Source organism: Lissotriton vulgaris, chromosome 4_1 (assembly GCF_964263255.1).
Source record: "Lissotriton vulgaris chromosome 4_1, aLisVul1.2, whole genome shotgun sequence".
Classification (NCBI taxonomy): domain Eukaryota; kingdom Metazoa; phylum Chordata; class Amphibia; order Caudata; family Salamandridae; genus Lissotriton; species Lissotriton vulgaris.
The window spans coordinates 98605485-98627579 of NC_141691.1; the positions used below are offsets into that span (position 1 = coordinate 98605485).

The 22095-nt window shown below is 47.9% G+C and overlaps 1 protein-coding gene across 1 annotated transcript in view; it reads left to right on the forward strand.

The window, feature by feature from the left end:
• The window catches only part of AR (androgen receptor), a 521176-nt gene that overhangs the window by 495696 nt on the left and 3385 nt on the right, over positions 1–22095 (forward strand). Inside the window, exons 6-7 of the mRNA XM_086918350.1 lie at positions 3615–3745; positions 20696–20853. Coding sequence (XP_086774476.1) covers positions 3615–3745; positions 20696–20853 — 289 coding nt within the window. The remainder of the gene's footprint in view (positions 1–3614; positions 3746–20695; positions 20854–22095) is intronic.

Genomic DNA, 22095 nt, shown 5'->3' on the forward strand with positions numbered 1-22095 from the left:
GCCCAGAGATGGCAAATAATCCCGTCAGGATGGAGGCGGGAATGCTGCTGAGCAACAGCAGCAGAGAGGAGGCTGGGCTGTCTGTGCACCGTTTAAAGTGCGCATGCCTTTTTGTTCGGCTGTCTTGCGACGGCCAGCCTCACATGCGCACTTTAAACCTCTCTCTCTAACCCAGATGTAAGACAACTGGGTTAGAGCAAGCGGAGGCCTCCAGGGCCTGTGTAGCGCCGAGTGAGGGCGCTCCCTCCATTCAGGGCGCTGCGCTCATTATCCCAGTTGTCTTAGTGAGCTAGGGATTTACAATTGTTCTCCTCCAGTTCACGCCCCTTCACAAAGCACCGTCACCAGAGTATTAGGCTGAGGTAGAAAAGCTTGTTTAGGTCCTTGTCATCTAGCTGGAAGCCCCATCACTCTCTCTCTCGCTCTACATCCGTAGAAGGATCGAGACTGAAGGGGCATGCTAGAAAGCTTGGGAGATTGAAGTTCTTTGCACCACCCATTGGTGATGTCTCCACATTAAGGCTGTGAAGGTGATTTTTCGCAGGTCGGATCGGCCTGAGCTTGGCCACTCCTTCTGGTCAGTGATGGACTCTGATCCCTTTGGCAGGGCGCAGCACTTGTTTGCCTTTCCGACTGTCGCAAACTGTCGCAAAGGAAACCACTAAAGACCAGCATAACCACGAGTGCGCCAGGGTTACCTATGACAACCAGGAACGGACATGTTAAGCGTTCAACAAATATTTGTGCGTCATTTGTAACTTGTTCAGGCTTTGAAGTTGTTGACAGACCTCACAGTTATACCTTTGACAACTCCACTTGTGGTTTCAGGATTGTTCTAGTTTTATTTAGTCAGTTGCCCATTTGAACCTCTATCCGCTGGAGTCACTTACCTGCTGGAATAGATGGGTACTTCTTTGGAACTGGTTATTTCCCGGCCCAAGTATTATAGTGAGGTACATTCCCTGTAAGCTCCAGAAACCTATGTGCTTCTGTTTTTTAATGCTTTTTAAGATCATGTGGTCCCAAACGCTCATCGTTCCTTCTTGTCTTTAGCATGACTGGATTTCCACATTTTGCTTTGTTCACAACTCTTCAGAAAACGTATTATAATATTCAGTTCTTTAGGCCACTCTGTAGGATTCCTTAGTTGGCATTTCTGCAAGTTGGCAACAGCAGACAGCGCAGACGACCTAAGAAAGGTGGAATGGAATGCAGCACAGAATAATGAGCAGCAGCTGAGCTGGAGTCGAGCAGTCCCTTCATCACTCCTGGTCCTGTGAGAGCAGAGCCTGGCCTGGAGGTGCTGCCAGGCCAACGCTCAGCTTCCTTCCCTAGATCCGTTGAGCAGAGCCTGGCCTGGAGGTGCTGCCAGGCCACGCTCAGCTTCCTTCCCTAGATCCGTTGAGCAGAGCCTGGCCTGGAGGTGCTGCTAGGCCACGCTCAGCTTCCTTCCCTAGATCCGTTGAGCAGAGCCTGGCCTGGAGGTGCTGCCAGGCCAACGCTCAGCTTCCTTCCCTAGATCCGTTGAGCAGAGCCTGGCCTGGAGGTGCTGCCAGGCCAACGCTCAGCTTCCTTCCCTAGATCCGTTGAGCAGAGCCTGGCCTGGAGGTGCCGCCAGGCCAACTCTCAGCTTCCTTCCCTAGATCCTTTGAGCAGAGCCTGGCCTGGAGGTGCCGCCAGGCCAACGCTCAGCTTCCTTTCCTAGATCCTTTGAGCAGAGCCTGGCCTGGAGGTGCCGCCAGGCCAACGCTCAGCTTCCTTCCCTAGATCCGTTGAGCAGAGCCTGGCCTGGAGGTGCCGCCAGGCCAACTCTCAGCTTCCTTCCCTAGATCCTTTGAGCAGAGCCTGGCCTGGAGGTGCCGCCAGGCCAACTCTCAGCTTCCTTCCCTAGATCCGTTGAGCAGAGCCTGGCCTGGAGGTGTTGCCAGGCCAACTCTCAGCTTCCTTCCCTAGATCCGTTGAGCAGAGCCTGGCCTGGAGGTGCTGCCAGGCCAACGCTCAGCTTCCTTTCCTAGATCCGATGAGCAGAGCCTGGCCTGGAGGTGCTGCCAGGCCAACTCTCAGCTTCCTTCCCTAGATCCGTTGAGCAGAGCCTGGCCTGGAGGTGCTGCCAGGCCAACTCTCAGCTTCCTTCCCTAGATCCGTTGAGCAGAGCCTGGCCTGGAGGTGCTGCTAGGCCACGCTCAGCTTCCTTCCCTAGATCCGTTGAGCAGAGCCTGGCCTGGAGGTGCTGCCAGGCCAACGCTCAGCTTCCTTCCCTAGATCCGTTGAGCAGAGCCTGGCCTGGAGGTGCTGCCAGGCCAACGCTCAGCTTCCTTCCCTAGATCCGTTGAGCAGAGCCTGGCCTGGAGGTGCCGCCAGGCCAACTCTCAGCTTCCTTCCCTAGATCCTTTGAGCAGAGCCTGGCCTGGAGGTGCCGCCAGGCCAACGCTCAGCTTCCTTTCCTAGATCCTTTGAGCAGAGCCTGGCCAGGAGGTGCCGCCAGGCCAACGCTCAGCTTCCTTCCCTAGATCCGTTGAGCAGAGCCTGGCCTGGAGGTGCCGCCAGGCCAACTCTCAGCTTCCTTCCCTAGATCCTTTGAGCAGAGCCTGGCCTGGAGGTGCCGCCAGGCCAACTCTCAGCTTCCTTCCCTAGATCCGTTGAGCAGAGCCTGGCCTGGAGGTGCCGCCAGGCCAACTCTCAGCTTCCTTCCCTAGATCCGTTGAGCAGAGCCTGGCCTGGAGGTGCCGCCAGGCCAACGCTCAGCTTCCTTTCCTAGATCCGTTGAGCAGAGCCTGGCCTGGAGGTGCTGCCAGGCCAACTCTCAGCTTCCTTCCCTAGATCCGTTGAGCAGAGCCTGGCCTGGAGGTGCTGCCAGGCCAACTCTCAGCTTCCTTCCCTAGATCCGTTGAGCAGAGCCTGGCCTGGAGGTGCTGCCAGGCCAACTCTCAGCTTCCTTCCCTAGATCCGTTGAGCAGAGCCTGGCCTGGAGGTGCTGCCAGGCCAACGCTCAGCTTCCTTCCCTAGATCCGTTGAGCAGAGCCTGGCCTGGAGGTGGTGCCAGGCCAACTCTCAGCTTCCTTCCCTAGATCCGTTGAGCAGAGCCTAGCCTGGAGGTGCTGCCAGGCCAACTCTCAGCTTCCTTCCCTAGATCCGTTGAGCAGAGCCTGGCCTGGAGGTGCTGCCAGGCCAACTCTCAGCTTCCTTCCCTAGATCCGTTGAGCAGAGCCTGGCCTGGAGGTGCTGCCAGGCCAACTCTCAGCTTCCTTCCCTAGATCCGTTGAGCAGAGCCTGGCCTGGAGGTGCTGCCAGGCCAACTCTCAGCTTCCTTCCCTAGATCCGTTTGTCTCGCTGCCTTTCGTGTGAGGGGTGAAGCCCGGTGTATGGAGGGATGTACAGCTGCAGTGTCACAAACCGAGCAGAGTGCAGTTCCTCCTCAGGGTGCCATTGGATTGTGTAGGTGGGCTATAGGAGCAGGCCATGGATTGAGAGTGTCATTGTACCCTTCAGTAGGGTCTGTGACAATGATGCAGACTGGGCTTTTGTTTGCAGTCTGCATGGACATGAGAATGGTTTATTGATGAGGCAAAGAACGAATGTTAAACAGAAATATGAAACTGTGTCTGTCTCTCCAGGTACAGGATGCACAAGTCCAGGATGTACAGCCAGTGTGTGAGGCTGCGACACCTCTCCCAGGAGTTTGGGTGGCTCCAGATTACCACAGAAGAGTTTCTTTGCATGAAAGCATTGCTTCTCTTCAGTATTAGTAAGTGGCATGGATTCCATTTATTTTTTGTTATATTTATGGCTGTTTCCATTTTATCCACGTGATATAATATTATCTTTATGCAACTTAAGAACACAATGACAACAATTTAATATTGAAACAGCTCCCATAAAACGCTGCCACTGACAGAGACGAGCCGTGTAAGGCAGCAGTGTGTGTATGTGTTGATATATGTGGGTATATGACTTTATATGGCGCCCACCGAGCTCCAAAGCGATTGTTTTTTTTATAACAGAGGTGGCGTGCATTGCGTTCCAGAGGTGGATGAAGATGATGAGGATGAGGAAGGTTGTGAGACTGGGTAGCGGGAGATTTGCATCTGGACCCAGGACGGGGTCCCTGGTGGGGTGATGCGAATAGGGAGTCAGATATTTCAGGGCGAGGTGTGGCGCAGGGGCCAGAGTGACTGACTCGAGCACGGGGCTCACGGTTCGATCCCTGGCGCTGGCGGCGGCTCAGCATCATGTGACTGTGGGAAATAGCTCACTTACCCCGAAGGGCCTATTTTGTAAGTTTGCACTTTACAAATGTAGAAGTATTATGTTTGTCTTTGGAAGCAGATGTGAATTGCATTGCTGTGGTAGGTGGTTGATGAAGTTGTGTTGGGTAGGCTTGGGAGGAAGGCACAGAGGAAAAGAGCTGTGGGACTTCCACTGGCGGGGGCTCGTGGTGGATGGGGAAGAGGGTGGGGCATTCCCTGTTGAAGCAGAATGTAGACCGTATTGCTGGGGTGGAGGGCAGAAAAATATGGGGTTGTGGGTTTGTTAGGAAGGGAGAAACAGAACTGTAGGAAGCCGATTGGCAGAGCTCTGTTGTGGGTGGATGGAGCTGCGGTCAGCGATATGTTGGATAATTGCATAGCTATTTAGGTCATTAGCAGAGAGATATAGGGGTCACCGAGAATTCCAGGCGGCCCTTGCCAAGCACCCAGCACACAAGCAGCAGATACCATCACCCTAGAAGAGCGACGCTGAGCACGTCGTCTTTATATTTTATGTCATGACCCACGCCTGCCCAAACCCCATCTCATAAATGGCCACAAGACAAGGGCTGTACCAAAGAGCACTGGACTCAGTTTTCAACGTGATTAAAGAAACACAACTTGTTGAGAGACTGCTAGAGATGAAGTGTCTTCAGCGTGTTCCTGCTATTTAAAGAATTGCCAACATCTGCTTAATTTGTAAGTCAGCTATCCATAGTGACGTGTTAAGCTCTGTTGTAACCAATAACCAATGTTATGTCATCGCACAGTAGAATGAACTCATAAAGTAACCTAAACCTTGACAAGAGTTAGATTACTGCACATGAACAGATGCAGGAAGGACCCTGTTTAGACAGTGTTCAGAGTGCAGGGTAAGGCGGTGATGCCTTAGCCAGAGCAGTTCAAGACGAGGAGTCAGGACCAGGGCACACTGCAGCACTTCAAGACGAGGAGTCAGGACCAGGGCACACTGCAGCACTTCAAGACGAGGAGTCAGGACCAGGGCACACTGCAGCACTTCAAGACGAGGAGTCAGCACCAGGGCACACTGCAGCACTTCAAGACGAGGAGTCAGGACCAGGGCACACTGCAGCACTTCAAGACGAGGAGTCAGCACCAGGGCACACTGCAGCACTTCAAGACGAGGAGTCAGGACCAGGGCACACTGCAGCACTTCAAGACGAGGAGTCAGGACCAGGGCACACTGCAGCACTTCAAGACGAGGAGTCAGCTCCAGGGCACACTGCAGCTCTTCAAGACGAGGAGTCAGGACCAGGGCACACTGCAGCACTTCAAGACGAGGAGTCAGGACCAGGGCACACTGCAGCACTTCAAGACGAGGAGTCAGCACCAGGGCACACTGCAGCAATTCAAGACGAGGAGTCAGGACCAGGGCACACTGCAGCACTTCAAGACGAGGAGTCAGGACCAGGGCACACTGCAGCACTTCAAGACGAGGAGTCAGGACCAGGGCACACTGCAGCACTTCAAGACGAGGAGTCAGCTCCAGGGCACACTGCAGCTCTTCAAGACGAGGAGTCAGGACCAGGGCACACTGCAGCACTTCAAGACGAGGAGTCAGGACCAGGGCACACTGCAGCACTTCAAGACGAGGAGTCAGCACCAGGGCACACTGCAGCACTTCAAGACGAGGAGTCAGGACCAGGGCACACTGCAGCACTTCAAGACGAGGAGTCAGGACCAGGGCACACTGCAGCACTTCAAGACGAGGAGTCAGGACCAGGGCACACTGCAGCACTTCACGACGAGGAGTCAGGAGAAGGGCACACTGCAGCACTTCAAGACGAGGAGTCAGGACCAGGGCACACTGCAGCCCTTCAAGACGAGGAGTCAGGACCAGGGCACACTGCAGCCCTTCAAGACGAGGAGTCAGCACCAGGGCACACTGCAGCCCTTCAAGACGAGGAGTCAGGACCAGGGCACACCGCAGCACTTCAAGACGAGGAGTCAGGACCAGGGCACACCGCAGCACTTCAAGACGAGGAGTCAGGACCAGGGCACACTGCAGCACTTCAAGACGAGGAGTCAGGACCAGGGCACACTGCAGCACTTCAAGACGAGGAGTCAGGACCAGGGCACACTGCAGCACTTCAAGACGAGGAGTCAGGACCAGGGCACACCGCAGCACTTCAAGACGAGGAGTCAGGACCAGGGCACACAGCAGCACTTCAAGACGAGGAGTCAGGACCAGGGCACACCGCAGCACTTCAAGACGAGGAGTCAGGACCAGGGCACACCGCAGCACTTCAAGACGAGGAGTCAGGACCAGGGCACACTGCAGCACTTCAAGACGAGGAGTCAGGACCAGGGCACACTGCAGCACTTGTTCAGCTCAAGATCAAATAATGCATTTTTAAATAATGAAAATGATTCCAAGTAAAACCATTTCCCAAAATATGCAAAGTAAAAAAGATCAGGAGTAAATTCACAGATAAGTTAAATATGTTTAACTGATACAGCCGAGGAGATAGATCCTCTTCTTAACAAATATAATAATACTCTTGTCCCATTCCTCCCCTCATCAGGCGTTCGTGCTTTTTGCATGACTTTTCCAATGCATACATTTTGCTGAGCTAGAAATCTCTGTATGCGAATCAGCATTTGCTTTTTTCTCGTTAAGAGCCCTCTAGGCATCCTGTAACCTCCTTTATGAATGTAGGAAATCGAGTAGACATTTCAGCAATCTGTCATGAAGCGTGAAAGTGACAGCTTTGGTCTCAACAAAAATAAACATTGTGCTGTCAGCGCAGAACAAGTGTAGTCTGTTATCAGTTCTGCTTTATAAAAGTGAATCTCTCCAAAGTTGTTTGGAGCTTGAAAGGCTTTTCATACGTATCACTCAAACATAGAAATCATAAGAAAGCATAGTCTCAAAAATGTCTTTCTAATGGATACTTCTTTCATTTGATTCCCCACCTTATCAATATTCCCCAGGCACCAGATTGGATCACAAACGCTTCATTATGAGCTCTCCAGAGGCACCAGGTGAGGCCGTCCAGCTTGAGCGACAGCTTTATCAACCCAAATGTGACATTATCATGGAACATATCGGCACTGACTATAGCACTGGCGTCAGTTCCTGTCTCTCAGGGTCTCACCAATGAAATTCTGCAGTATTTGTTCAGTGTTGTGGTCTAATTGTACATTCTAGGATCTAGGGTTCAAGTCCTTTTCATGGTGTCACAGTAAGAATGTTTTTATTGGCTCCACAAGACATCTGTGTGTGGTGTCTTTGGTCTAACCATGACCCCCTTTCCTGTGACTGTTGCTCCCCAGTGCATCTGAAGGCCATCAGGGAGTAAGAAGCAAATATTTTAACCAGGTCATTTGAGGATATCCCAAAGCATTCCCTATGAGTTACCTTGCAAGGCCAAGTCACCCCAAGTGTCTTCTGATTAAAGCGCAAACCTCATCTTCTTGTTAGATAAAACAGTCCTGCGTTCTGGACAGTTCAGAGTCTTGGCAGAGCCAATCCCATACGCTGAACTCTTCATTATCTTTGTACTTGATCCGGATCTAAAAATGGTCAAGTTGAGATTCTGCCTCACTCTAAGGACCTTGCATAGGCCTTCGGGTGACCATGTTGGAGATCTTGGAGGTGACCTCTCAACCTTCTGGGATATACCCCAAGAAGGGATAAGATGCCACAGGTTCTCCAGCTTTAAATACTCTGGGCCCAATGCCACATGATCCCACACCAACCCATTCACTGTTACAGACGCATCCCAGACATCGGATTTTGGCACCACTTTTGAAACCTTTGAAGTCGGCTGATATCATCTCAGTAGGAAAGGAGAAGGTTCAGACCTGTTTAACTGTCAAACTCTTGCCATAATCCCGCTCTAAGGCACAGAGATTAGCCTATATTGTGAAAAAGTCTGAATTGGACTCAGATGCATTGGAGATGGCCAATCAGGATAAATGGTGCAACAAGGAAGATGTTTCAGAAGCAGAGAACCTCTTTCCACCCTCTAGCATAGTTGCACATAATCTATCTGACTTACTGTTAGATATGGGGATTTTGGTTGTGTAACTCCCTTACCCTGACTAGAGTGGTGGGTTCTGACTGGCTTAGGTGCATACCCTAGCCAACCAGAAGGCCCATTTCTAACATTGGTGATCTGCGGTGAGGATAGGACTTGCGTTTACGCAGTACCACAGTGACTCATTGTTGCACTACAAACTCTGCACTAAGACCAGTACGCAACCACATACCGTTTCTTGTTCTGCGTTTTTTTTGGTGACAACCCTTGAAAGTCAATCATGTCTCACATGGATTACCCAGAAGTTGCAGTAGAAACTGCATTTAGTTTTGGGAACTTGTATTCCTATACTGTAAGTGATTTCAACCAGTTCTGCAAGGATCTTGGTCTTCATATGAAGAATTCTGCCTGGAAGGAGGAACTGCAGGATGCCTTGATGGCTTTTTGGAAAGCCAAACACACTGGGAAGGGTGAGGAGGATGATCACGGACCACTAGTAATCGCAACACCTTTCCAGAACGTGACATCCTGTAAACATCTGGACTTCCTTCAATCAATCAATCAATCAATCACAGCATTTGTATAGCGCGCTACTCACCCGGAGGGTCTCAAGGTGCTTGGGGGAGGGGGGTCCGCTACTGCTCGAACAGCCAGGTCTTGAGTTGCTTCCAGAAGGAGAGATGGTCTTGGGTCAGGCGGAGGTGGATGGGGAGGGAGTACCACGTCTTGGCAGCCAGGTAGGAGAAGGATCTTCCTCCCGTTGTGGCTCTTCGGATGCGGGGAATGGCGGCGAGGGCGTGGCTGATCGATCGTAGCTGGCGGGTGGGGATGTAGAAGGTCAGGCGGTCGTTGAGGTATCTGGTGCCTTGGTTGTGGAGAGCTTTGTGCGCGTGGGTGAGGAGTCGGAACGTGATTCTCTTGCTGACGGGGAGTCAGTGCAGGTCTCTCAGGTGTCCGGAGATGTGGCTGTGTCGGGGATGTCCAGGATGAGTCGTGCGGAGGCGTTCTGAATGCGCTGGAGTCTTTTCTGAAGTTTGGCTGTGGTTCCGGCGTAGAGGGAGTTACCGTAGTCCAGTCGGCTGGTGACGAGGGCCTGGGTGACCGTCTTCCTGGTTTCCGTGGGGATCCACCGGAAGATCTTACGTAGCATGCGTAGGATGTTGAAGCATGACGAGGAGACGACGTTGGCTTGTCTGGTCATCGAGAGGGAGAAGTCCAGGATGAAGCCCAGGTTGCGTGCGTGGTCCGTTGGTTTGGATGCGCTGCCCAGGGCGGGGAGCCACCAGGAGTCATCCCAGGCGGAGGGTGAAGATCCCAGGATGAGGACTTTCGTCTTATCTGAGTTCAGTTTTAGGCGGCTGTTCATCATCCACTCGGCTATGTCTTTCATCCCTTCGTGTAGGTTGGTCCTGGCGGTGGCGGGGTCGTTGGTGAGGGAGAGGATCAGCTGGGTGTCGTCGGCGTAGGAGATGATGTTGAGGTTGTGTTGGCGTGCGATGGCCGCGAGGGGGCTCATGTAGACGTTGAACAGCGTGGGGCTGAGCGATGATCCTTGTGGTACGCCGCAGATGACTTCGGTGGCCTCGGATCTGAACGGGGGGAGGCGGACTCTCTGTGTTCTTCCGGCGAGGAAGGAGATGAGTTCTTCCGGCGAGGAAGGAGATGATCCACTCCAGTGCCTTCTCCTGGATTCCGATGTTGTTGAGGCGCTGCACTAGGGTGCGGTGGCAGATCGTGTCGAACTCTGCGGAGAGGTCCAGGAGGATGAGGGCCGCTGTTTCCCCGTTGTCAAGCAGGGCTCGGATGTCGTCGGTGGCTGCGATGAGGGCGGTTTCGGTGCTGTGGTTGGCCCGGAAGCCGGACTGCGAGTGGTCGAGGGATCCATTCGTCTCGAGGAAGGCGGCCAGCTGTTTGATGACGGTCTTCTCAATGACTTTGGCAGGAAAAGGAAGGAGCGAGATGGGGCGTCTGTTCTTTTACCTCTTTGGTACAAATAGCAGTAGAAGACTTGATACGTTCAGATTCTCTTTTCCCTCTCAGTGTCTCTTTTGGAGTCAGTTTTTGCTGCCCTGGAGAAGCCCAGTAGTCCACAAATAGATTGCACAGGGCCATAAACCTGTGCTCGCCTATTTAAAAATAATTTTCCTTGCACCGGTCACTAAAGAGTCATGTGGTAAAAATATTATCTGCTAAATCAAACCAAAATGCTTTCTCCAGAACAGAAGTTGAAAAGTCCTGACACAACGGGCTAAAAAGCTAGAAGCTGGGATTAATTCCATCATCTCATTATTTGTTGCAGTTGATGCCCTTAGTGTGACGGGTATGCCAAGATGTGATTTCCGTACTCAGTGCACCATAGTATTCAAGTTGCACCCTATGGTAAAGGCCTAAATAAGCCAAAACAGTTTGTGTTTGCATGTATTCCCTTCTGGTGGAGCACTCGCATAGCAGTTCAGGATGGACTGTTCCCAAGACTGATTGTTTGAGGTGGGCCTCTGCCTGGGGTGGACTGGTGGGTGAAAAATGATGGACATAAATGCTGCTCCAATGATTGCCAATGGCTGAGATTCATTCGAGCATTGTATCCATCTCCTTGTTGTTTTATGCATATACTTTGCAGGGCTGTCCGGAATAACTTCCATGGTTAATCTGCACTACTCCGTCCTATCTCATGAAGGATGTTACTTTACTACTCATAAGGTGAAGAATCTACAGGAATTTCACATGAAGTCTCTGTCAGACCTGCCATCCTATGGGTGGTCTTCCAGCAACCTTTTGCCTCCCTACCCCCACTTTTGGCGGTATCTTTTCTCTGAACTTAGGACTCTGAGCCCTTTACCATTACTAACCAGTGCTTAGGTGCATGTGCTTCTACTCTAAACATGGTGACATCCAGTGCCAAAGTGCATGTGCTTCTCCCCTAAACACAGTGACAATGGTGTATACCTGATTGGCATATTTAGTTTAACTGTAAGTCCCTTGTAAAGTGGTATACCATCTACCTAGGGCCTGTAATCTAAATGCTACTAGTGGGCCAGCATCACTGGTTGTGTCACCCACACAATTAGCCCTTCAAACCTGTCTCAGGCCTGCCATTGTAGGGCCTGTGTGTGAACGACTTAGCATTTAAAACCACTTCCCAATTCCTAAAATCCCCTTTTATTACACATATAAGTCTCTCCTAAGGTCGGCCCTATGTAGCCCTAACAGCAGTGTGCTGTGTAAGACATGTATTTGTAGGTTTTACATGTCCTGTTAGTGACAAACAGCTAAGTTCGTTTTACTACTCTGAGGCCTACTCCTCTCATAGACTAGCATTGGGAATTCCTCAAAACACTCTTAAGCTGTAATTCCTGATTAGAAAGGAGTAGCTGCATCATGTTTCATATCTTGGAATGGTGATGATAAATCCTCTTTAATGGTAACGTTGGATTGAACTATTCTAGAAAGCTACAATCCCCGGTGCGCCGCACGGGTGGGGGGCCAGTTTGGGGCCCCTGGGGGGCGCTTTTGTTACAGGGCTTGCAAAATTGGCCCTGTAACAAAATTGCCCGAAAACCGGCCCAGGCAAAGAGCTCGGCGGCACCCACAACCCTACCCTCCCTCGACCCCGCCCCCCATCCCCCCAGAACTATTCTAGGAAGCTACAATCCCCCGTGCGCCACATGGGTGGGGGGCCAGTTTGGGGCCCTGGGGCCGGTTTTGTTACAGGGCTTGCAAAATCGGCCCTGTAACAAAATTGCCCAAAAACCGGCCCAGGCAAAGAGCTCAGCGGCACCCAAAACCCTACATCCCAACCCCCCTTCCCCCCACCAGGGAGGGGGTGGGGAGGGTTAGGGGCCGGCAGAGCACTTTGACAGTGCCGGTTTTGGTTCCCAATCCATCCCTGAGAACTTACCTATCTCCTCTGCTGCTCGGCGTAACTCCGAGCAAAACCGATGTATCGTCACTGCTGAGTGGATCGGAACCACCGCAAAGACCTGCATCGCAGCCCGTCACCGCATCGGAACCGGCTTGACACATCCTCCGCACAGGCCGTCACATCGATGGCAGGCTCGACGACACCGCCGCATCCTTTATAGCAACCTTGCAGCTTCTCTTGACAGGCCCATCGCCCCGCCTGCACAAAACATATTCGACCATAGACTTTGCAATGCAAGCTCTCATCGACAGGGTCTTCAACAGTGACACAGCAGGACCTTGCACCACACCTTCGCCTCATCTCGGAACTGACGCATTGCTTCCCCTGTGTAACACATCATCAGCACGGATCCTCACAACACTCCACAAACCAGTATTTAAGGTACTCTTACAGCAAGCCTGAATGGGTCCCTGTAACCGGCCCGCTCTCCATCCTGGTGGGCCTGAATTTGTGACTTTGTCACGGTCCGGCATGACCAGTTATAAACAGTTGCCGCTTTATGTCTTTTGGTGCTATTTTTACTAAAATCTTTCAACTTGATTATCTCTGATTCGACTGATTGGATTTTTGTTGTTATGTCTTGTCTTATTTATTAAAAGTTCCTCTAATTTTCCAATCCTGTTGTGGGCTTTTTTGGCATGTTTTCACTAAATACTTTACATATTGTCTCCGAATTAAGAGGTTAAGCACAGGTTAATTTAGGGTTTTCTTGTGACTTCATCCTGAGAAGAATTGTGGTTGCTGCATGATAAGGGTTTAACCCCCACAACCAGTAACCCAATTGTGTACAACTATCCACAGCCATGCTTGATAGTGACCAGGAAGAAAGACAAAGTGAAGCTTCCTTTCTAAAGGACCCTTCACACCCTGACACAGAAATTGCAGTTCCATTTACCAAATGGCAAGTTCAGGAAGTCTAATCAGCTGCCCTATGTAGCAAAAAGGACCTAATCAAAGTTGTAAGAGAAAACCTGTGTTCTCTTTTATCACTTCAGTGTCTGGATTCCCTCTCTCTCTTCAATCTGCCGAATGACAGCAGTACACTTCGGCTGTCTGGGAAAGCAACCTCCCCTCCATCTTCTGTACGTGCACAGGTCACCAGCTTCTTAAATAGAACCCACAATCCGTTGTCGCTCTGGTCCATTGAGCACTCCCAATACATACCAGAATTCACTAACATTCTTTCATACAACCAGGCGCTCCGGATCTTGAAGCTAGAATTCTGGGTTCACTGTTAGCAGCCTAACTTTAGGTGAATAGTCCAGTAGGCTCCCATTCACATGGCACAGGTAAAAGGTCTTATCATACTATAAGTACTATATGCTGCCACCACTGTGCTATGCGTGTGAACCTGCGCATATACAGTAATGGTGGCCGGAAGACTCAGCTGCCCCCCCCAGATCGTAACAACTGCAAGGAATCTTGGTGTCCTGTTCGATACAGACTTATCCTTCGACCAACACGCCAGGACTGTAGCGGGCCGATGCTTCGGAATGATAAAATCTCTAAAAAAAATTCTTCGACTTTTTACCGCTAGGCTCCAGGAAAACCGTAACAGTGGCCCTAATAATCTCACGCTTGGACTACTGTAATGGTCTCCTTGCTGGAGCAAAAAAGGCTACACTCAACAAGCTCCAAAGTGTACTTCACACCGCAGCCCGACTGGTTCTAAAGCTGCCCAGAAAATCATCAATATCCGCAGCTTTAAGATCCCTGTACTGGCTCCCACTTCACAAGAGAATATTTTTTAAGATGCTGATTGTCGCCTTCCGGGCTTTTAATAAATCCGGCCCTAAATACCTTACCAGACGCTTCCCCCACTACAACCCGAGTAGATCCCTCCGTTCCTCCCATGACAACCTCATCCTTCCAGTCAGGTTCAATATGAAGACAAAAGGTGGAAAAACCCTAAGCTTCTTGGCCACTAAAGCCTGGAACCTCATGCCCAAAAATCTGAGACACCAAACTCAAGAAAAACCCTTCAGAAAACTGCTAAAAACTTGGATTTTTAACCTTCCGGATGACTACACCAAGGCAGCCATCTAACTCCCACAGCCACTACGAAGTGTTTCGATCCTCTACCTGGAAATTCAGCGCCATGATGCTCCTTCCGGAGCGACCGATGCGCTTTATAAATACCCCCACAAATCACAAAGTAATTCACTTGTACCCACAAAGGATTTGCTTGGTGCGTCACTGTATGTCTTGGACCATCCGTACATCAAGGGCATGCCTAGGCCTTTATTCACAGATTAGATAGCATGGCACCAGATTCTTGCAGTCAGCCACGCAGGACAGGGGGCCATCTGTACACCAAGTAGGGGACATTCCTGTCTCAGCACTTACCTTCAGTAACATTATTTTTCACACATACTATGTCTATCAGCTGATTCCTCCCCATCCTCCTTCCTCCATTAGTTAGTGGCATGGTGTTATGCATTAAGGTCCACAGCGTGTAGGTTACATCAATACATTTATTTCAAAACAATAAGAGAGCAGACAGGCAAGCGTCTTCACAAGCCAACCGTCTCACGCTCTCCGCAAGATTCTACTTCACCCTACAAACATTCTAAAGAAATCAAGACCCATAACACATCCCACTTTCTAAACAAAAAGAAAACTTAACATGTCTTGCAAATATAATCTGCATCTAACCAACAAAGAACATTACAATTGTATGTTCAAGAACCCCATTCCTTCTCCATCTCCCAAAAAAAAACAAGTAGAAAATCCTGACTACAATGGAAAATTTTCAGAACTATAATCCTTTAACCATACAAGTGTTTTCCTTTGTCGTTTTGAGTCCATAGGTTGTTCAATATTGTCATCATCGTGCTTTTTCAAACCTCTGGCGTATTAATCCCTGGAATCTTTGAGGTTTTAGTACCGTAGGACTTTATTTACCAGAGGCACCCATACCAACACAAGTTGTATCCATACACTAAGCATCATTTGACCTGTCTGCATTGAGATTTGACAAATCAGGCATTTTTTATCAATGTCTCTTACACTCTGTTATATTCAGACACTCAGCTGTGGTTCATAATAATGTCATCTATCACATCATTGCCAGAGCCATAAGCAGATTCATATACAGATGTGTAAGGTGCCGAGCATTTTGAAGTTCTCAAACTCTTCCATCTGTCGGACGCACCACATTAGTTAATTCCTCCACAACTTCCATTGGTTCATAAAACGTACTTTTACCTTTCGGGACCCTACCAGATTTTTTAACTGTCACTCATTAAACCCACCTAAATTTGACAATCCTTAGTTCAATCCCTATACTTCATCCTTTGACCAATTTACCACACTGAATTCAAATAACCACCCTGGGTTATATTTAGTCCTAGGGTTTCTCCCATGCATCAGAACAAATGGAGTGTGTCCTGTGGCCTTACAAATGGACACCCATACAGTTTTTTTTCCAATTGTGTCTCCCAGTCACTACCCCTTGTAGCAGACAGTTGAATGAAGTTCTTGATTACTCTATTAACGCGCTCCACTATACCATCACTGTTTGGATTGTATAAAGATGTTGTACTGTGTTTAATGCCTAGTCTGTCAATATAATCATTTGCCTTGTTGAACATAGACTATAGCCCATTATAACTTAACAGCTTTGTAGGAATTACTTCTATTAAAAAAATCTGTTCCACAAAAGAGCATCTGTATCCACTCTCTGCACAACTTTGACCACTGGCCACCTATAGAACACATCCATTAATACATGTTTTGCATTTCTTCTATTTGACCCATTGTATCAATCACAACAGAATGCCAAGGTGACTTTGGTATGGGTAACATGCACATAGCAGGTTTTAATGTTCCTAAAGTTGTGTCACCATTCTTACACGTGGAACACTGTTGTACAGCCCTCTCAATTTCAATATCCATACCTGGCCCCAAAATGAAGTTTTTACAATCTGCTTTGTTCTGACTTTTCCAAAATGGCTTTAATGACAGAGCTCTACCATCAGACTTTTCGGGAGTAGAACTATTTAACCTCTCCAAATATACCCCCCTTGCACTCACAGACCCGTTCGTACTTTGCAAAATGGCTTCAGTTTTACTTACAATGTCGATTTGTGTGACCATATTTTACGAAGATATTCTGTACCCTGAAATAACACACTATCTTTCTTATATTCATGTTCCCACAATTCTTTCTTAAATCTAGAATTTCCAGAATCATGTACATATGCATCTTGAAGATCATTCCAAACTTCGTCTTCATACACAGCCAACTGCTTAGGCATGCTTTAAAGAAAATCAGTTATGGCATTCTCTTTGCCTGGTTATTTTCCACTTTATAATTGTATTCTTGTAGTTTCACTGATAGCATGGCTAATCTAGCAGAAGTATTAATAGTTCCTTACGAGTCAAAATCTTAACCAAAGCTTTGTGATCCCACCTCAGTGTAAAACAACTTCCCTATGCCAGGGTCTCTTTTTTTTTAACAGAATACCTTTATTCCATAGGAGTAGGAAACACAGATCTTGATGCATACACAGTTACACTCTCTTTTCCATCTTGCACAACCTGAGTAAGAACAGCTCCTAATCCTTTATAACTTGTGTCAGTTGTTATTGCACAAGGAACATTAGGACCCAAACCTTCAAGTTATGCTACATTAGCAATGCAGTATTTTACATCCTGAAAATTTGTTTCACACTTAGTCGTCCATTCGAATTTACACTTATTTGTAAGCAATTGACAGATGTTTTATTTTTTGGCTGTAAAATTGGTATATATTTTGAACAGAATTCAGCTAGTCCAATAAATGGCCTTTCTTCCTCCTTGGTGCTATGAGCTGATGCATTTTGTATAGCATTCACCAAGAATGGTTTAGGTTTTATTCCTAGTTTCCGCAAATAAGCATTTTGAATATTCAGTTGTTAACCCACGTGATCCCAGAATCCTTAGCACTTCTCCAAAAAAAAGTGCTGCTTATCACTCGATGAGGGTATCCAGGCACTGTATTGCTGGGCTCAGTCAAAGAGCCAGGTATTGAGTTTATTTCTGAAGTCGGTCTGTGAGGGTGATGTTCGGATGTGGCGGGGAAGGGGCTTCCAGTACTTTGCGAGGTGAGAGAAGGAGTGTTCTCTGCTGTGGCTACTGCAGATGCGCGGTGTCTGTTCTAGGGCGAGGGAGGTGGAGCAAAGGTTTCTGGAAGGTTGGTGGACGTACATGCAGTGGTTCAGCTGGTCGTTGGATTTGGGGATTTTGATAAAAAATAATGTGAAGATTTTTCTGATCACGCCAACCTAAAATAGACAGACCCTTTTTGACAACTTACAATTTTCCATATGCATGGAGATTTTTTACTTCCAACTTGAACCATCGGAAACCCTTATATCAATCTTCTTACCATCGTACCCTTCTGGTTGTATATCTGTGGCAAATCATTTCTTCCTACCTCACTTGGGAATGTGTTCCTCCAGAGCACAATAGTATAGGGTGACCCTAATTCTGCAAAACACTTAAGGTGCACACCACCAACTTAAACCAACACTCCGGTTTATTACCAACTAGCAAACATCCATCCTTAATATTTAAAATGAGTATCTTCAATTTTGAAATGCACTCAACAGTATCCACCTCACTCCCTGCAGAATCTTCCTGCTCATTCTCACAGCCATTTACACTCTTTACTTTCTTGGACTTTCTTCTGCAAACCTCAGTGTATTGCCCCTAACTCCATAGTTGCTACACTTTACTTTCTGACCGGACATAAAGTGGCAAATGGTCTAAATTGTCCCACCTGTAACACCTAGTAGGTTCCTTAAGTGGGATTGCAAGCTTTAAAATTCCCCCTTCCTTTTTTACTTAGAATTACCTTTAATCTTTGACACAATGTTGGATTATTTTCCTTCAGGTTTCAAAGCATTAGCACACCTACTATACGTTTTTGTTCTTCGAACGATTGCCCATATATCATTTAAACATACATCACAATTCACCCACAGAGGTTCTTGGATTGAAGGTTTACATGCAACATCATCTGCCCCCTTATTAGATCTTCCTGCAAACCTCCAAATACACAAGCGGTTGCTAGCTTTCTTAACTCGCTGACATAATCATTAATGGATTCATGCTTAAGTTTTTTTTAAACTGATAACTTGTTACTCCTATGCAAACCTTGGAGCGAAATGCTTTTCTAAATTTTAAAGGGCTACACTGAAAACAGGGAGCAGACAGGCAAATTCCTCACAAGCCAACCGTCTCAAGCTCTCCGCAAGATTCTACTTCACCCTACAAACATTTTAAATTCACATCATGACTTAAGCATTCTGAAGAAATAAAGACCCCATAGCACATGGTGAATAAGATCCCAAGGTGTTTAAACTTATTTAATACGGTAATCATCGCTGTCACTAGTGCTGTCTTGCTTCCTCTCTGCACAGCTCATTGGGGAGTGTAGAAAATTCTCGGAACTGAAGCTGTCACACCAGTCAGCAACAAATATACCTTCATGACGTCATATCCGGGGAAGATGAAACTGCGTCTGACATGGTATAGCACCAGCTAGTGGCCCTGGACAGCTGTTGCAGAGGGAAAAAGTTTCAAGATCCATCAAGCCAACAGTACATTTTTGTTACCATTTCCCGATCTACATGCTCGGCAGATTTTATCGCCCTTAAGTTGGCAAGATCTTCCTCAAAAGACAACGGACTTGAGTATTGAATAGGACCTTTGAGTTTTCATTGGATCCCGCTCAGACTGGATGCCTGGACTAGACAATCCGACAAAGTGTTGCATAGAATTCTTTTGATATCTCGAATTGCTTCCAAATGTAGGGCTTTGGTGATGAGCAGAATTGATTTGTGATCACCTACACTGAAATATTGACCGTTAACCGCTAGAGATGAAGTTCTAAACACCCTCGGACCTGGGTAGTTGACTGGTCGGTGGAACATGGCACCAAGGGTAGAGCACTGAGCCACATCAAAGTACCTTCAAAGTTTCCTGGTCATAGCAGACAGCCATAGAGTAGAGCTGGCCTGGTTTGAGGCCTAGTCATGGGAGCCACAGTGGGGACCTGGAGTCCATCATTAGAGTGCTTGTTAGGGGGCTAGTTTCCGTTTTTAGATGTCCTGTAAGACCCCACCTTTCTTCTCACATGCCCCTCCTCGGTGTAAACACGGGCCCATTCTAAATTCATGGCCCCTATTTCTGGTTTGTTAGGTGAAATCCTCTTGCACGTAAAATATAATGATTGTAGTTTTGGAAGGGCGGACAACTGATCTGTTTGATTACATGGTCATCCACTGCTGTAAATGTTTTTTGGTAACCGCAACAATAAAATCATTGAAAAAGGCAAGTGCTGGACTTTGGTTGATGCCAGCATAGCTTACAAGGTCCTAAGAAAAATAGTGGTTGGGGAGTTACATAGTGTATGAAAATCACAATGGCACCTCAAGCAGTTACCTCAGTAAATAGTTTCGCGCCTTTACAATGTACGTCTTTATAATATGTTTACTTATAATGTGGAACGGGTAGACTTTACAAATACAACAAGATAATATAATCATGCAAAAACGTGAAAAGAACATGTTTTGGTTTGTTTTACATTTTATTATAACTAGAATATATGTTTTCCACTTCCCAGTGTGTAATTGAGCTTAGAAATGGCTGAAATAGACACTATTGTAAGCAAACGTGTTGTACATTTTAAACTGTGTCTAGAGAGTTAACAAAATGTGCTTGGAGTGTGTTTTTTAACAGTAAAGCTTGCTGTTCATGCGTCTTTGCTTTCTGTTGATTTTGTGCTCAGCTTCAAAGCACAAAAGCGCTGCATATTTGCAGTTCTGAAGGATTGAGGATGTCAAGTCCCCTGATACTTCGCTGATAAGATATTCAAACAAAGCCCTCTGCTCGGACCCTCGCAAACATAAGAGGGATGCTACTAAAGGGAAGAGGGGTCAAAAACCCCTCTAGGCCAGGTTACTCGTGCACAGTGTTTGTAAATGCAAGCAGCTGCAGTGTGGAGGCACACAGTGACACCTCTCTCGGCCTCTTATAGGGGAACAAGGCAGTGGTTAATTTGTGCCGATGTTTGCCAGTGCTCGGAACCCTTACTTAATGATAAACATCAGCACTTATTTGTGACTGCTGACCGTATGGTGGTGCTGTTTGCCTATTTATGAGCAGAGACCATATGAAGATTACTTAAAATGTGTATTTACCTTCAAAAAACAATAATGCCAGGGCAGTCCAGGCCGTTCTCACTACTTTGGTTGACCTGGAATAGTCCAAATGATCAGTTTTTGAAGTGTGATGGTTAGTAGATAGCACTTGTGCTTGCAGTTGGCAGTGTAGGCAGGGGCAGTGGGCGGTGCAAGCTGCAGTGTCCTCTGAGTAATATTTGGGCCCTGGCACTCATGTGTGTTTTTAACAAATTAAGCACGGTAACAGAGTACCCTTCCTGAAAATAGTGGGGGGGCTCTGACCACCAGCGTCCACCCTTGACTTGTGCCCGAATCACCTCTGCATCTTTTCCCTTTGTTTTTGGTTTCCAGTTCCTGTGGAAGGCCTGAAGAATCAGAAATGCTTTGATGAGTTGCGATTGAACTACATCAAGGAGCTTGACAGAGTGATTGCCTGCAAGAGATCCAATCCCGCCTCCAGCTCTCGCCGCTTTTACCAGTTAACTAAGCTGTTGGACTCCGTTCAGCCGGTAAGTGATGATTGACATCCATTGTACATGGAAGAAAATCATGGTGTCACTGACACAATGTCCTGGCAAGGAATGATGTCCTGTTTCCAGGGAAGAAATGCAGGAAGGGGCATTGGGAGACTGTGCAGAGGGTGGAAACTGTGATGTGGACAGAAAGCAGCCACTGTCAAACCTTGGTGGCCTCAGTGTGCAGCGGGGCTAGTGAACATAGTGCTAAAAAAAACGATGCAGAGAGGTGAATATGCAGAAGAGCAGGAAGGGGCGGGGACAGCCTGCGCTGCAGGTTCTGGGAAGAGGATGTGGCCTCAAGGAGCAATGCGCCTCAGTGGTCGTATGAAGTAAATATATCAGTGGCACCGACAAGGAAGCGCCTAAGTGGCCCCATGTAGTAAATATATCAGCGGCACCGACAAGAAAGCGCCTCAGTGGCCCCATGAAGTAAATATATCAGTGGCACCTACAAGGAAGCGCCTCAGTGGCTCCATGAAGTAAGTATATCAGCGGCACTGACAAGAAAGCGCCTAAGTGGCCCCATGAAGTAAGTATATCAGTGGCACCGACAAGAAAGCTCCTCAGTTAACCAATGCTGTAAAGATCTCCAGTCACGGATGAATCGGTGGGTGAATGTGCGAGCTCATTAATGGATGCATGACTAAACAGAGACTGGACGATCCATGGGTGATTCGGTAGATGAACAAGTGATTGCGTGAATGGATAAGTGTTTGGATGGAGGGATAGGTATGTTTGTGCGTGAAGGTGTACGAGTGAGTGCTCTTGTGCTTCCATCCACCTGCTGCAGCCTGAAAGTGTGTTGTTCACCATCAGTCTGCAATCTTAAATGCCTGCTCAGATTTACACCATCGCTAAATCCTTAGTCCATGTTCAGATCTTCCCCATTTCTTAGTAAACCAGAGGGCATGTACACAATAGGATGTGTCCACGAGTAGAACAAGACCATGCAGGAGATTATGATGGAGCGGGCTACGTAAAGCAAGTAACATAATGAAGACACTGGAGCGTTCTGCACATGAGATCCATATACAGATTCAACAGTGTTCATGGCACTTGAACTAATGAGAATCTTGTCATCAGAAAGAGCAACATGGTTTAAGAAAACACAAACCAAAGCAAACTGCTGCTTTTGGGAAGGAGTTGGGAAACAATTACAGCTAATACTATCTAGACAGAGTTTCCGCCTACTAGCTAGAGCTTGGTGAAGCTGGGGAGCTGCTAGGGACGGGG